The sequence below is a fragment of the Tauraco erythrolophus genome, chromosome 8 (assembly GCF_009769465.1).
Source record: "Tauraco erythrolophus isolate bTauEry1 chromosome 8, bTauEry1.pri, whole genome shotgun sequence".
Lineage (NCBI taxonomy): Eukaryota > Metazoa > Chordata > Aves > Musophagiformes > Musophagidae > Tauraco > Tauraco erythrolophus.
In genome coordinates, this window is record NC_141472.1 from 2,665,784 (window position 1) to 2,682,317 (window position 16,534).

Consider the following 16,534-nt stretch of genomic DNA (forward strand, 5'->3'; position numbering starts at 1 on the left):
TTGAGGAGCAAGGAAATTTTAGTTTGGGCCCACTAGTAGAAAGCCTAAAGAGGTCAAAAAAATCACTGGAGTTCCTTTTCTTTACCTCAGACAAATTGGATTATTGACCTTATCTTCCTCCTCTCCTCTTCCCTCGACATCCCCAAGCACAAGCCCCTGGAGTACCCAGTGGCAATATTACACGCGCGGTCACCTCCTGCAGTAACAAAAAACTCTGATAAAGATGCTGCAACTCAGGGCACGTGCTGTGGAATATGAAATTTGGACCAAAAGAAGATAGTATAGGAGAGGAGGAAAATAAATCAACCCTGACACATGCTGTTTTTCCGACACCAGGACGTGGCACGGGAGGGAGGGGGTGGAGGGTTACCCTGCTCACCAAAGCAGGAGTGCATCACGCTTCATTCCCACATGGAGCGTTTTATTTATCTTCTGTCAGCGATGACAAAGAAATAGCAAGGCCTTTTCCTGATGCCCCCGCAGATTAAAAAACACTTCACCTGCATTATCAGCGTTTCAGAGAAGTGTTGTGTTTGGTGATATCAGACGAGCGGGGCCATTGGCTCCGTGCCGGAGGCGCCATGGACCGAAGCATCGCTTGCACCACGTGCACGAGGCAGCGCCTGGGTGGATCCGAAAGATGAACGGGAAATCCCAGCTCGGTCTATCACGGGAAGTGGTGACTGCAGGCACCAGAAGAAATGGATGCTCCAGCACATGAGGAGGAGAGACGGGACGCTGAGCTCATCTACTCCAGCCTCATCCATGGCACAGATTATTTTCCCTGCCCCTATATCTGTTTGACCGTACCGTGGCAGGATAAGACAACTGCTCCTCAGGAACAGCTGGATAACAGCTGGAGAAGACTGTGTCCCTTTACGTGTGTCACGCAGCCAAAGCCATATGGCACAGCTTCTCGCAAAGCCTCGGTCCCTGGTGTAAGGAAAGCCACACTCTCGTCCCAGCATGCATGCAAATTACAGCCTCTCCTGTGGACCGCAGCATTGTGTGTGATTTACAGAGAATGCTGTCAGGCTTTTTGGGAAGGCAAAAAGGACTTTAGTTTTTGCCAATGCAAACAACTGGCCAGACCATGCTTCGGTTGTGTACGGATAAACAGGAGAGTAAGGCGGGATCCAGCTCCCAAAACATGCTTAAATTGGCTTTGGGGGGGTAAGGATTTACATGCCAGTTGCATTAGCTGATAAAGAACATCATCCGTTTCCACTCGCTAGGGACAACCTCCCTTCCCTCTGCCATTCTCCCTCGGGCTGCAAAACCAGACTGCCCACAGGTCAGGGCTCATTCCAGAGCCGGGGCCAGCCCATCGCGCCCAGCTGCCGAGGAAGTGGCAATATATTTTAAAATCCTGCACTTTAAAAGACAGATACCAGTATGTTAAAAATATTCCTTAAAATCAAGGATGTGGAAATCCAAGCAAACTTCTCCTTCTGCTGAGGACAGCGAAGCAGCAGCATGTATTAAAAACCAAACCAACAAAGCGGGGAGGGGGGGAAAATTCCCCACAAAATTTGCCAACTGCTTTACTGACAGCAGAGCACCGAGCTGCACATTAAAAGGAATGCCATTTCTATATGCTTGAAATCATCTGTATAGAGCAATACATCACAGCTCCTCTGCTCGCATGGGAAAAGTCAGAGCTCTGCAAGGAACCAGCAGTAGCCCGAAGGAAAAAGCTACCAGTTATGCAATTCCTACCCATGCACCCGCACACCGCCGTCTCGCCCGCACCCAGACGAGGTTTTGTTCTGTTCCCTTTGAATTTGCATGTCTTCTTTAACGTGAAAAAGGCAGCTTGGCTGTATTTAAAAGATGCCCTAGCTATTCAGTATCTCAAAAAATGCAGACCATTTAATTAAGAACCTAAATCTACATTTAGCAGGTCTAATTCAGCTGCTCGAGTTCAAATACGTGGACTCTGATGCACCTACAATACATATGCTCAGATACGTGCGAGTGGCAATGAAAACTTTTAGGGAGGTTGAAAGCTGGGGACTCAGTCTGTTACGTTCTCTGTTCTCTTTCCCTTTCCTAGTAACAGCACGTCAAATTGTTCATCAAGATTTTGGTTCTCCAGCTAATGCTTCTCCTCTGTCGTAACTGCTGTCTAAAATCATGACTGCATCATAAATGATACTGCAATGCTTTGCATTATACATTTATGTTAAGTTATTATCAATACGACTTATGTACAGGGCATTAACTATGTAATATATATTTATTATTCCTTTGTACAGAAATTCTATTGATTTCTTTCCCATCGAGAGCACACTACTTGACTGCAAACTACCAGGTTTACAAAGGGATTACACAAAGTCTTTCCTACTCTACCTTAAAACCCCACTTTTCTTTTTATATCTTAGCAAATATCTCAGTGTGAGTCTCTCACTCACTAAATAACAGCAGAGAAAGATAAAAAACAAAGTATCTTTCATTTTGTCCAACAAATATGAAGAACAAACACCTACTGAGGCTCCAACACAGCAACCTGTGCTCAACCTTAATAAGATTTAAGGGTGTATCTTAAGTTAAGCATATATTGTAGCACTTCAGGTGACTTACATGAGCTCAAATCTCATAAAAGTTAAGCAGAAGCTTAAGTGCTTTTTTGAATCAAAGGCTCTGCCAGGTAGACTGCTGCAAGACCGGAGAGCATCATCTTCTGGCATCATCTGTACTTTTATCCTGTTGGAGGTAACTGTCACTCCCACCCCAGGCGCAGCAGAGGTGAGTGAGTACCAGCCCCTTGGGCACTCCAGTTTGTCATATTAGCAAAAACTCCCCTGAAATTCCCTGTTTTGAACTTCAGGCCCCAAAAACCTGCTCCATCAGCGTACTGCAAAGGGTCTGTCTGCCTCTTGAATTCTCAAATCCATCCGCCTGGTAAGCTGTGTTGGTCTCTGAACAGTAGTGGTACTAAGAGCACTAAAACCAAACGACAGGAGAGCGCAAGCACTGAAAGGTGCCACGAAAACGCTATCTGAGTGGTGAGGGGGAGCCAAGCACTCGCCCATGGCAGCGGCTCAGGTGAGGTTTCCCTGATGCAGCTGTCACGCGACGAGCAGCAAGCCCACCCTGGCATCAGGATCGCTAGGTACTGAGTGTCCCCGGCAGGGTTTGCCGATCCCAGGTTTGCCAGGCCACCGGCATCGTGCCCAGCACTTGCAAAGGAGGTGTGAGATCCCCAGGAAGCTGCTGGCATCGCCCACCTGTGGGCACCTCTGAGGGAAGACCATCTAAGACTCACCTTAAAGGCTGAAAAGCCTTGCACATGCACACACACACACACCCCCACATCCACACACCAGAGAAGGACTCTCACTGTCTTGCCCCTGGTCAAGAAGAGTAAAAAAGGCAATTTCCAGACTTCTGTGCTGTTTTTAAGAAACAAAGGCTGGAAATTGACGTCAAGGAAGCACCATGCTTGCCAGAAACACAGCATCACCAGAATGCGGGCAGAAGGAAAAGAACAAAGCCCACGAAGCCCATCTTTCCCCTCCCCAGCCTCCTGCTACCCCACGAATGAAAAGGGAAGAGAGAAGAGTTGTCAGGTAATATCAACATCAGACGCCACGGGCAGTCATCGGATTTTGTTTCAGCTGCTTACCAGTGTGGCTCCTTTTATGTACCATTAGCACATTGGGCCCAATGCAAACCATGCCACAGACGTCACATTTCAGTTTACCATTCGGAAGCCGGATTCCTCCCTCGCTCGATAGCTCCTGGATCTTTCTGTTATCCATCATCTCGTTACTCTCAGTGAGAGGCTCTTCCAGGCTGCTTCCTTCATCATGAGCCCTGATCTCATCTTCCTGACTCAGGGGCTTCCTGTCACATTCCTCATCACTTTGCATTTCTAGCTTTACTGAATTTGCTGGAAAAAAAAAAAAAAAAAAAGAAAAAAATTTAAAGATGTGTATTTTCTAAGTTCCCAATCGCTAATATCATGATAAATTTCTATTATCAATATTCAAGCAAAGCCTTGAAGCTCAAACCAACACAAGGGCCTCATGGTGGTGATGGCACCACGAGTTTTTTCTTCACCACCGCATATTTCTTCAAGGTCTTGTTTGTGATTTTTTTTTTTTTAATTCCTAATTTCTATCCCTATTTTACAGCTTAGAAACTAAGGCACAGCATGATCCAGAGACCTACCAAAAGTTGCAGAGATGCAGCAAGCTTAAGAGCTCACCGCCCGCTTCTTGGCTTGAAACACAGGAGCTCCCTTCCTTCCAAGGAGCCAAAGTCACAAGAGCAAAGGACACAGCCACAGCTGCTTCTCCGAGGTCCCTCCTGCCCAGTGCGCCGAGACGCAGGGTTTCCAACGGCAGGACACTGTCCCACCACAACTCGTGGAAACAAGCACCTTTTGCAACAGGATTGTTCAAAGCAGGGACCTAGTGAAGCCAGGCTTGGGGGCTGTGTCGGTGATCTCCAAATCTCCCTGCCTGCAGGGGCAGGTTTCCTGACAGAGGAGAGATCAATCTCTGGATGAGCCTCCAGTGCTTTTTGCTACCATCTTCTGATTCCCGTCAATGGGACACTGCCAAGGCAAACAGGTCTGAAGCGAGACCTACACCACTGGATTATTTATATTTGCAAGTGAAATAAGCACAGTTGAAGATCTTTTGTATCTGCCTGGTTGGACTGATGGACTCACTACCAATTTCTGTGGTTGTCAGGTTGCAGGACAAATCTCCTCTAACTATCCACAGCTTCTGGGATCAGCAAGTCTTTAAAGAAAATGAACGCATCGGGCGTTTGCACGTAGGGTTGTGGGTGCAGGGGTGTTTCAATCACCAGACACCCCCACTTCGTCTCCTCAGTGGTTGGCTGACACTGCCCAAAGGCCCGTTCCCAGAGTCACGCTCTCCATCTGCGCGGCCGGCCAGAAGGCAAGCCCACGTGCCTGCTTCCCTAAGCCTTGATCCTGCTGAGGGGTTTAAAAAGGAAGTGATTCAGCCTTCATATCTAAGCAGTCTTTGACCTCTGTACTAAGGCCATCAGCACGAGTGCTGGTGACAGCAGTGGACCTGGAGTGCCAACGCGTGCCCTGAGCATGGCCGGTGCCTCCGAACCCTGGGCTGGTGTGCTCCAGAGCTGTCGCCCAAGGGGTCCCTGCTCTGGAACGCAACGTGAGAGATAGGAGTAAATGCATCTGAAACTGGGATGCCTCACAGCAATTAAACAGCCAGCTTGGAAACATCAGAACAGCAAAGCCCTACTACTTAGACTTTGTCCTTCATCCCCCTTTCCCCAGAATTTACGGTTAAAGAAAACCCAAGGTTCAGAGACTGATGTTGATGTTGCAACTCTAAAACACTGCTGTTACTCCTAGGCAAAGTATAATGAACAGGGTAAAGGCACCAGAGACCAAACAACGGTAAGACGCTGCTTTTTAATCATAAAATTGTTGAAACGCATCTTCCAGTATTCATCAAGGCGCTAATGGGAGCTAAGGAACGGAAGCCCTGTTACGGCAAAGCCCATCCGGAGCAAGGACACAGCCACGCTGGATCACAGCAGACTGGTATCAGCACAGGCACCGTCACCGAAACGCTCTGTAACTACGAAATACTCGAGCGCTTCATTTATAGAAGGGAGTTGATATTTTTGTTGCCACAGACATGCCTTTATTGCTTAAAAAAAAAAAAAAAGAAAAACAACAACACAGCCTAAAAGCTCGACCAAGACCCAGCCCCAGCCGGTGCCCGGCGGCAGCGTGCGGCTGTGCTGGCCGGGGTGGGGACAGCTGTGCCCACCTACCCTCGGTGTGATGGAAGAGCACAATCCCACAGGGATGGCTCTCTGCTCCACGGTGCTAACTCTGGTACCAACAGCATGCACGGGCACACACGTAGATGGAAGCAACCTCTTGCACCCAAACCTGGCCATGAAAGAGACACCCTAAACTTTAGGTAAATACAAATCTCCCTGCAAGGACAAGAAACCTTTTTCTTAGTAGTTTCTTCTTCGAGGTCACCACTACTTCAATGAGGGGAGGAAGGAAGGCAGAAACAGGTCAGCAGGAGGCTGTTTGCACAGGAGCACAAGGGGTCTGTCCCACCACGGCAGCAGGAGAAGTGATGGGAAGCCATCCCACGCTTGTGCAGAGCCCACAGTACGGTGGGTGGCACCACCACCGCCAGCCTCGTGACCGGGGGGACGTACCCTCGGTGGAGGGGCTGAGCAGAAGGGAGGAAGAGTGGGAGCTCTGGCAGCTCTGTGAGCTGGCAGAGGGAAAGCCGAGGTCCTAGTCCCACCTCCTCACGGAAAGCACGCGTTGGTGATTTATGGACAGCCCACTTTCAGAGCTACGGAATGGCAGTTCCCTCTAATAATAGCAGCCTTTTGGGGTATTCAGCAAGTCTGAGAATGAAGCCTGAATAAACGGTTTGCTTTCTTCAGGAGCAGGATTTAATACACTTGGCCACACAAGTAGCTATGGCAGAGCCAGAAATAGTGCCCTGCACTCCTCACCTAAAACCCCGGGTCACTGCCACAAGCCTGCACGCTCCCCTCGCACAGCGATGCACAAACCAGCCAAAAACCGCACAGCAATTGTGTACATTTATACCTACTCACCAGAGAGAGAGAGAAAGCCTTGTATCTTACGTATATAAATTTTTGCCTCTGTTTCCCTGACACGGAATAATAAACACTTGACTGTAATCAGTGCTGAGCACCATGAGTTCCCCATTCAAGCCCGTGGACCTCTGGGTGCTCAGCACGTAGGACGGCAAGGCTGCAAGAGCTTACGAACGGGGAGATCACTCACTTTACCTTGCCCTAGCGTGCGTTTCTGCTGAATCGATGGCTTTTATCCAACAGGATAAACAGCACGACAAAACAGAGCGAGCTGTTTGCTGAAATGCAACCTCCCCAAACACATAAATTGCATGTAGTCCCCTGTTCTCAGCCAGCCTTTGAAACTACCATCGTTTCGTGGCACTGTCTTCGTTTTCACCTACAGCCACAAACTCAGAGAGCGTAATGAACGCTGCTCCAAAGAAAAAAAGAAATGTTCAAGGGATGTTGATGGCTATCCTGCATCATATACAAGCCTCCACACCAAATTTCACCCTGGGTTCCCTTGTCTTTCTTGTTCACATCCTTGCTAAAAGTGGCAAGCTTTCTCATTCCTTGGCAAAGCAAAGCATAAATAAGTACATGGAAAAAAAAAATGTTAAGTTTTTGGCACTTTCCTAAAAATCACAACAAGAGATAGCAGGGATGAACTGTAATCCAGCTCACTGAAAAGCACGAACTTGAAGTCAAACCATTTCCCTCCAGTTAATACTAAGTTCCTTTCACTTTTTCCCAGTCCAGCACAACACCTCATGGGGAAAAATAAAAAAAAAAAAAAGAGAGAGACAAGCAGCCACAAAAGCTTCTACTCATTCTACCTATGAACATGAAGCTAATGGCAGATATTCACCAGACCACACAGCAATGTTTCTCTCTTTTTCTTTTTTTTCCCTCAGAGCACCAACCAGCTGATCTTGAATCACACTTTATCCTGAGTGGGCAAATTGAATACAATTATTGTTAATGTCTCATAAGTGCTAATTAAACTGCAGTTCCCTGTCAAACAGCATTTTGGCAAGTTTTCAGTACCAAAATACTTCCTTCACCCACAAATTAGTGTAGCTACAAACCAGAAGTTGGAAAAACCACCTAAGAAAAATATTCCTCCTGTTTCATCCTGCGTCGTGGAAATTTGTCTCTCTCAAAAGTGAGATCTGAAGGAAAAAAAAAACCCCAAAACTCTCCCATCTTGCTGAGAGATTTGATTCCCAGGTGGGGTGTAAATTAAAGCAGTAGTCATCTTTTTGTTAAGCAAGCAAGCTGGAGTGCAATTCCCTGCTACAGAACCGAATTCCTTCTGTCCAACGCACCCGGGAGCGAGCAGCAGGGCTATGTCCCTCTGTCTCCTCCGCTGTCTGCTGTCCTAGGTCGTTGCTTATTTTATCTGTGGCCTTGGAAAACCAGGCTGGCCACTGTCACCAAGGGTTTGTGGTCTCCAGCTAGAGGTTAGCCTTTCCTGGCAGCAGCCATGCACCACCAGCCTCTTCCTGCTGCCCCCGGAGCAGCAGAAAAAGCAAACCCGACCCCTCGAGCCTTCCCGCGCCTCTTCCCCCCTTCCCTCCTCTCTCGCCGGCAGGAAACGAAGCTTTGGCCCAGCTTCAGATACTCATCCTTGAGGAGGCAAAATTCAAACCTGCCGCCCCCAAAGAGCCTTGGGGTGGCTCCGTGGGCGAACGCGGCGAAGGACGTTTGCAGCTAACGTGGACGCAGCGCGTTCTCTAACCAAACTCGTCTGATAGAGGGGGCAGGTGGGGCATCAGCTCTCCAGGGGCCTGCTGCGGATTCCCTGTCCAGAAGGCCATCTAATGCAATATTCAAAACCTGGATAACATGTCTGTCCTCACCCTAGAACACAAAGAAATTAAGACATTGCTGTTTCCCTCTGGAAAACGAGACTGAGCTGCAACTCCTGCGGCACAGTGACGAGCAGCTACGGCACAACCTTCTGCACATCGTGCTGTCAATGGTCAGCGACGCTGCCTGTTTTAATCACAAACTTCTCCTAGGCAGTGGATTAATGACATTGCTAATTGGCAGCTAAAGGCACGTAGAAAACGACCCAGCTTCCCGCATGTTTTGAACCCGGGTACCTAGTCCTTACACACTGCAACACTCGGATGCCGACTGTTTCTATGCTATGAAACGCCCTGTTTCTATACGTTTAAAAGCACTCAGTAATGGTGAGTGGAATACATTGAATTTGAAGAGCTGGAACAGCAAACCGAGGAGTGTTTTGTAAAATGAAAATTAAAGGGGGAGGAGGAGGGGGAACTCTTCTGTCTTGACGGATTTTGAAAATTGAAGGTAAGGAATGCCAAAAGCTGGAAACTACCAGTCCTGACTCTTGTTCAGCCTAAGAGCACTCTGGTAGCAAAAAAGGGTCCTTAAAGAGGCTGTTTACACCACTCCAGAAGTGGAGTGAGACTTTAATGCATGTTTAAACATACTTTCCTCCTGGAATAGTATAAAGGGGTCTTAGTGAAGAGAAAACTTCATCTTTGAGTTTCTTGTTGGTGGTGAAATTTCTTCATTAATGAGGCTTTTCAAGTCCATTTCGGCTTAATTGTGAGCTATTAAATGTGTAAACAAGGAAGCACCGGCAAATCTTCCCCCTTTGAAAAGGCATGCACACACAGGGTGAGAATGCCAGCCGAGCAGTGGCAGAACCCAACACGGAGCCCGCTCTGTTGTCATCTCATCTCGTAGCCACAAAGAACTTGGCAAACAGCTTGCCAAGTTAAAAAGCATTAACTGGAAACTATATTTTGTTCCTGAGAAACAAACAGGCCTGGCCTTCTCCTCGTGCTGCGCTGGCGCAAAGCCAGTATCGCTCCAAAGTTGCATAGATGTGATGCTGAGGAATAAGGAGAGTCCAGTCTGCTGTAGGCACTGGCAGCGCATCTGCTGCTTTGGGGTAGACAACCATGATCTCCAGGAGAAAGGAAGATGTCTCTTCAACGACAACACTGCCCTAACAACACTGTAATGGAAAATGTTTCAGTTTGGGGTTAGAAAGGTGTGTTTTACAGGGAGTCGGTTCTGCTTTCGCAGTAGACTGAGACTTTCTGGAGGCTGAAAGAAGCGAAGTTGTATCTGGATGGAACAAATGAGGGTGAGCGTCACCTGCAAAGAACGGGGAATTACCCAACTCCTTTCTCGAGTCAAGCGACAAAAGCCCAAGCAGGGCCTCTTAACATTACACATGGACATCCCCGATGCTGGGTGTCAAATTCGTTTATTGCAAGCTGCCAAAGATTTAGTTTTTGGCCATTCTGGCAGCGAGAATCTTAGATGGTGACACCATCTTGTCCTGGGGACCTCAGCAGGGTCATGTCTATTGCTAATAGTAAAGTCAAACCAAATATTTCATAACTAACATAAAGAAGAAGGGAAAGGAAAGATTTAGAAGCTTAGTGCCGAGTCCTTTTCTGCATGCTACAAACGCGATTCTTGAAGCCCACATGGAGGTGGTTAATACGCCAGAAATTCAGTGAGAAACGATCGTCTTATTTAGGCATCCTTAGAAATTTTTAGTTTTCACATTGAAGAATCTCAGTTTAAGCCTGCTACCTCTGAAGTCAATTTAAACTCTCACTAAATACAACAGAATACTTATTTCATATCTTCTGGAGGTGGTGTGTGCAGTAAGTGTAGACTAACAGGTCTGTTACACCCAAGTTGAGCTTAAATTAGGATGTGCTTGCACAGCTAAGCCAAGCTTCAGGCAGGTTTAAGCTGACACAAGCCATGGTTGCCGTCCTCTCATTGCCCACCTCTACCATCCTTTACGCTGGCACCAGTGCCCACGGGACTGGGTGGTAAACCCTGTTCAGCTGGATCAGGCCCCTGACCAGGCGTGCTGTGCCACCACGAGAACCAGCTGCAGCTGATGTGGAGCAGCACCCTGGGTGTCACTGCGTGCTTGCAGTAGTGATGGTTTTGAAATACCAGGTGGCTTCTCCCCAGCCCAGCTGTCCACGGCCAGACACAAGGAATGAGGACTGCAGCAGTGAAACCTGTGGAGCAACTTTTATGCTCAAACGGCTAAACGAGCTTATACAAACATTAAACTGAAAAGACTACAGTTACAGCTGGAAAGGCTCCGGTTTAAGTGTGCAGTATCCCACTAAGTGCAGCATCAAGACCTGAAATTCTGTCACAGGACCAAATTCCGATGGTTTCAATGATTTCTGAGTCACGTTCAGTGAGAGTCCTGCTGAAGTCCAAAGGCTGAGATGCTGAGTAAGGATATCTCGGTATATGGCAGTATCTAGAGAAGAATTTGCCCCAGATGCCCAGCCTTTAGGCATGACTGTTTGCTCACCACAAGTCACCCATGCTGCATACCTCCTTTTGGCAAGACTAAGAACTCCTAATTGAACATATATGATTGCTCAGTGTCGCAAGATTCCTCTCCAGAAGGACCTCGGGCCAAATTTCACCCGCAAATGCATCTATACAACTTGTACTTACACAAGTGAGAGTCATGTATTCATATCCCAGGGTAGGAAAAGCACTCCTGATGACCCATCCTCCCCCTCCTTTCTTGCCTATGCTTACAAAGTAATGATGGTGCAACAAGTACTGTGCTTAACATAATACAAGGTTTCTGCTGATTCCCTATCGGTGCAAGGAAGAGCTTCCTCACTCCCGTGCCCCCCTATCCATTCGCCAGGTCAGAACCTGGCCCCTGCAAAAGACGAGTGGAACGCAGTGGTACTCAGCTCCTAGCTGCTGTCCCCTCTATCGATGCTCGAGCTAAGCCAGTTATGAGGCTTGGACTCATGGGTTTTTCCCTAAGGTCAACTAGGAGCAGTTGTTGGATACCTGTTTATTTGTTCTGCTACTTTTTGGGCTCTTTCGATGGGTTTTTTCTTTTTCCGTGCCTTTTTCTGTTGCACGAAACATGCTTTTTGTGGGCAAAATGTCATCTAGCAAACTTTCTGCCTTTATGCAACACCTGGCCAGCCCTCGTGATGCCCTGCTCCCTCCTGCCACATACCGTCATCGCTACGACTTTCTGCCTTTGTCTTAAGGACTTTACGCCCGTTAGAGACGGGTGGGTGACGGGGGGGGGGGGGGGGGGGGGCTGTGCTGCACAGCAGGTGTTCTCCTGGGCCCCTTTTCATTGGAAACTTTTATTTCACAGTCACCGTGAGCCGCAGGAGGCAGGGCTGGGTGATGTGGGTGGTCTTTCACAGTCCTTTCCCTTGCTGACATAAAGCAAGTCTCTTACTGTCTGCAATATGTATGTTAAATACTGTCAGTCTCCTCTCCTACCACAGCTCTTTTTTACTTCAGCAGAGTTATTTCTGATGCACACTGGAAAACAGAGAGAGGAGGAAAAATAAAATCAAGCTCAGTCCTGTAGCGAAACACTCTGTCTCTCAAAACATTAAAACCATGAACACCTTTTTATTTTTAAGACCAGTTGAAATTCTAGTAAGGGAGCAGAAGAAACATATATTCTTTGAGCAATGACACAACATTCACCTCTAAGTGGGTTTTCTAAGAGGCTGATGAGAGCTCTATGTGGTACCCAAAACTAGAAATTTGTAACGGAAAATGCTGACAAACTACAGCTATAAATGGATCATCTCTTATAAACAAAAATAAAGTGATTTATAACATCCACTTAAAGTGACCAAAACCTTACTGCTCACTCATTGTTGTCTCTGCTTCTTAAAAAGTACACGACTTCCTAAAATGCTTTCCAATGTACGCAGCGAATAGCAATTATAACAGTAATGATTATTTCATTTATAAGTAACTTTCCATTAGGGATCTGCACTATATTTGAAAATACACCCGACAAAGTTGTTTGAAGCCAACGGAATGACTTCCCTGGGTCTGGACCAGGTACTTCGCTTCATTTTCTGGCATTTTTACTACTGGAGACATTATTTTAAATAAGTGAAAGGCTTTCATTGCAAGTTCTACCTTTGGATCATTCACAGCTTTTAGGAAAAGATATATTCCCTTTTAATTATATAAACTCTAAATCATCTTAATGCAACCTGACCTAGCCATGTCCTCCTCCTCTAAAGGAGGCACCTCCCCTGATTCATCAACCCATGGAAAATTATAGGATAAGCACCTGTCACAAAAATATTCTCTGTCTTTGTCACTACATTGTAAAAAGCAGATTAACAACAAAACCTGTTTCGTTTATTTGAGCCAAAGCCTTGTCTGCACCCTTGGAGGCAGGTGGCTGATGCAGAGCAAGGGGCAGATTGCCAGGACAGGACCATTTGCAGCCCTGGATCACTGCAAACATCCAAGCGTGGTGACTTCTCACCAGGCACTTCACAGTCATTGCTGTGCTGGACTCCACTGTGATTAAAAGGAAAAAGGGAAAGCAGTTTTGCCTAACCACAGTATGACTGCATGAAGTTGAAGGAAAACTCTTAAAATCCAGTGTCTCCATAAATGCCGAGTTCTATCAGCACGGTGCTGCTTTGAGACATATTTTTACTTGAGACAGCTGAAAACGTGTCTTTTCCTTACATTTATTTTTTTGCTTTACTGATTTCAGATGGCCAGTGGGGACCAGGATTTGGGGATGTGGGATCTCTAGAGACCTGCTCACACTTAGAGACTCCAGCAGTGCTGAATTCAGCACATCAAGGCAGGACTTAGAGCACAAAAAAAACACCTACGTTTAAAGAAGCACATGAAAGGGCTACTCTGAGAACCAGACACTGATGGTATGTTGTAAGGATGGCACAATCTGGTTTAGTCCCTTAACTTTTCCAAATTTAAAGGACAGAACAGTTTATAATCACTTTCCACTTTCAGAAGTCACTTCAAGAATCTAAAGCTGTTTAAACCCAAAATTCAATATACTAAAAATGGGGGGAGGCTATCTCTGTTGCCTCCTTCCCACAACTTAAAACACACCAGCTATTAAAGCAGCAAGTTATTTAAATGACTATTCATTCCGATTTTTTTTTTTTTAAGCAGTGCTAGGCTTTCACCTGTATCATTATTATGTAGGCAGTGACAGATGGCAATGGAAAAATATAAAATAACTCTTAGAGTATTAACTTTTTTTCAGTACCGTATGTGTCAGATTCTTTAGCATAAATAAATGGCATTACACAGTCTCATTAAATCTATACATCTGTGTAGTAACTTGCAATTTATGGATATTTTCTGACACAATGTTCAAACCAACAGGTTTAGCTCACATGTTTCTTTTCTCACCATGCCATCTCCAAGTCACTAGAAAAGCAAACAAAAGCAAAACCCTACAGTAAATATTCCTGAAGATTTATATGAGAAGATTTGCTATTCATCATCTACACGTATTTAAGGGAATATGAAGGAAAGAGGATGGTGGGATCATGGAAGAAAGGGGCTGGAGGGAGCTGGCAAGTAAAACACAATAACTAGGTACCTAAAAATTTACATATCTGACAAGTAAGGAATGTTTCCTCAGGTGAGATTAAAACAATAAGAATGGACACACAGACACACACACTTTCTCATATTGAACACTAAAAGCACCCATCACATTTTCACCGCAGCACCCAAGAGCACTGAGCAGACACCCCCAGTGACTGCTCGAACAAGAAAGGACGAGGGATCACAGGACCAAACCCCAGGCTGAAATATTTCAAGCTGCTGAGGTCACACGATGCATCATCACCGAATAAGCTGAAAGATGCTGCACGTGGCTTAGAGCACCGCTCGGTATTATTCCAGAAGAGTCAAGGAGACGGAGACATGACAGATTCATAGACTGAAGCATCTGATACTTCCTCAGGAGATACATGCAGCCCTCTCACAAACACGTCCCACAAACTCAGCTACTCCGTGGAAACCGCACGCTCCACCACCACGTCCCGCCGTGCACACAGCCTCTCTGATGGACGGCAGAACTGTTTCATTTGTTTGCCTTCGGTTGGCTGTAAAGCAGTGCGTGCCCTTTGTTTTACTAAGGGGCTGAGGCTGGGCAGCATCAAGGAAGGTCCTTGTTTGCCTTGTACTAGCTTCTGCAGCCCGAGCTCCACGGGGAGAGCAGGGACACTGCTCCTGCTGGGGCACAAGGCCAGGAGGAAGCTGGGGTGGGAGGAGAAGAGGGCTGGCTTCCACGCCTTGCACATACAGATCTACCCCAGGAATACTCCCAGGCCCACCTTCACTCATCCCTGAGCAGGAGCAGGGCAGCTGCAGGGACCTCAAAGCTGCTACCATCTGTACCAGTTAAAGAGTCTCTTTTTGGGCAAAAAGCTGTGTTAAAGGGAGGGTTCTCAGAGACAACAGCCCGCGGGTCCAGGCTGGTGGAACGAGATGCAGCCACACTCACTGTTACTAAACATTCATTAAAGACATCAACAAAAGATTAAAATTCGTAAACATGGCCACAGGGGTGGTCAAAGAGTACAGCCACCCTGCAAATTCATTCCTCAGTGATGTGTTTCAAGTGGTACCTTGTTTTTCAACTCCCATGATAGTACCTTTGGAAATATTCTCCAAAGATCCCCAACAGATCTGGAGAGCCATTAATACTTCCAAAATATCACAGAGTATCAAGAAACACTCCTGCCCGAAGAACAAGTCACATCTTCCAGACAAACTCAAACCTCCTGTACTGACACATTCCCATTGGAAAGCTTAAATTTGGCATTAGCAGCGACTTCTGCACGTCACCCTTTTGTCTCCTTGGGTAAAGGATCTGTTGGGAGCTATTTACGTACTGGCTCTTTTCCTCTAGGAGGAGCTGGTATCTCTGCCTAAAATTAAGATTGCTTGACACTTCCTACGACGAGGCCCTGTTTTTTACTTGCTTATCACTTTGCCAAAAACAGTTTAGGCTGAAAATTGTAGGCAATGTTTTAAATTTTCTTGTGTGTGAAACTGTAAATCAAAACAGTTCAACTGGCTCTGACTAAGAGGTCGGAGAAACCACCACCACTGGTTCCTAGTGCTCAAGTAAGGTGACTGATGACCGGCCAAACCAACGAAGCCTGCTTTGCTAAGGATTTGTACCCACAGACTCCTTCAAGCCCTCTTTCCTTGCAGTAATCCCAACTGGGGTACCTGCTGCTAAACAGAACGAGTATCATCCGACTTCCACTTCTCTTTCCTCTCATTAACAAAGGCCAGCAATCCCAAGAGATCCTCTGACCATGCCCCAAATTTCATCTCATGGGTACACATCTTCTGTTGTGTCCGTTCAAGAAAAGCGAGACCCAGAGACACGAAACATCACTGACATGTCTTATTTTGTTTTTGAGGATGGGTCATGCGCATTTAAAAATCATTACTCACTGCAATGAGAAGAAGAGGAGGAAAGAATTTGGCATCCTAAGAGCCTCACTAAAGCTCTTTAAAGTGCATAATTCCATCACCGTACTGTACATAGCACACAATCTCTGAGGGGTGATTATCCATGGATTGGAAGCCAGTGTGAATACACACACAGTCAGTCAATATGATGTGCTGGCTGCTGCTGCTTCTCTTTCCTTTTCTTTTTTTTTTTTTTTTTTTAATCAATTTTAATTGTTGTGGATCTATTTCTGCTAATAAAAGAGAGTGAACCGATTCTGGTCGGATAGATTTCTGGATACGGAAAATGAGTGAGCAAAACATGTGAGAGTACTTACTGTATTACCAGAAATATTTATAAATGGCTTTTCCCTCCCTCGGCTGGCAGAATATCAAAGCACTGAGGAAGCAGCACGGATGGAGAAAGCAAAAGTCCACTCCTTCATCATCAACCTGGGACAGCAATGCCACAGGGCTCCGCTCTGGCAGAAGCCCAGACTGGAACTGCTCTAACAGCAACATCTCCCCTCTTGTCAAAGGGCTAACGCTATTCTGAGTGCAAACTGTATCAGAACGGATCACAAAGGAGCCTCCACAGGGAATATATTCTGTGCCTACTGGGTTATGACAACATATGAACTGGAGACTCAAG

General features: G+C 46.4%; 1 protein-coding gene across 4 annotated transcripts in view; it reads right to left on the reverse strand.

Moving 5' to 3' along the window:
• The window catches only part of IKZF2 (IKAROS family zinc finger 2), a 109,061-nt gene that overhangs the window by 44,832 nt on the left and 47,695 nt on the right, over window positions 1-16,534 (reverse strand). For 2 of the 4 annotated variants that reach the window (XM_009990826.2, XM_086615356.1), the window contains exon 3: window positions 3,629-3,895. In XM_009990826.2, the coding sequence (XP_009989128.2) occupies window positions 3,629-3,895 (267 nt within the window). The remainder of the gene's footprint in view (window positions 1-3,628; window positions 3,896-16,534) is intronic. The other 2 variants (XM_086615358.1, XM_009990827.2) reach the window with 1 other exon arrangement.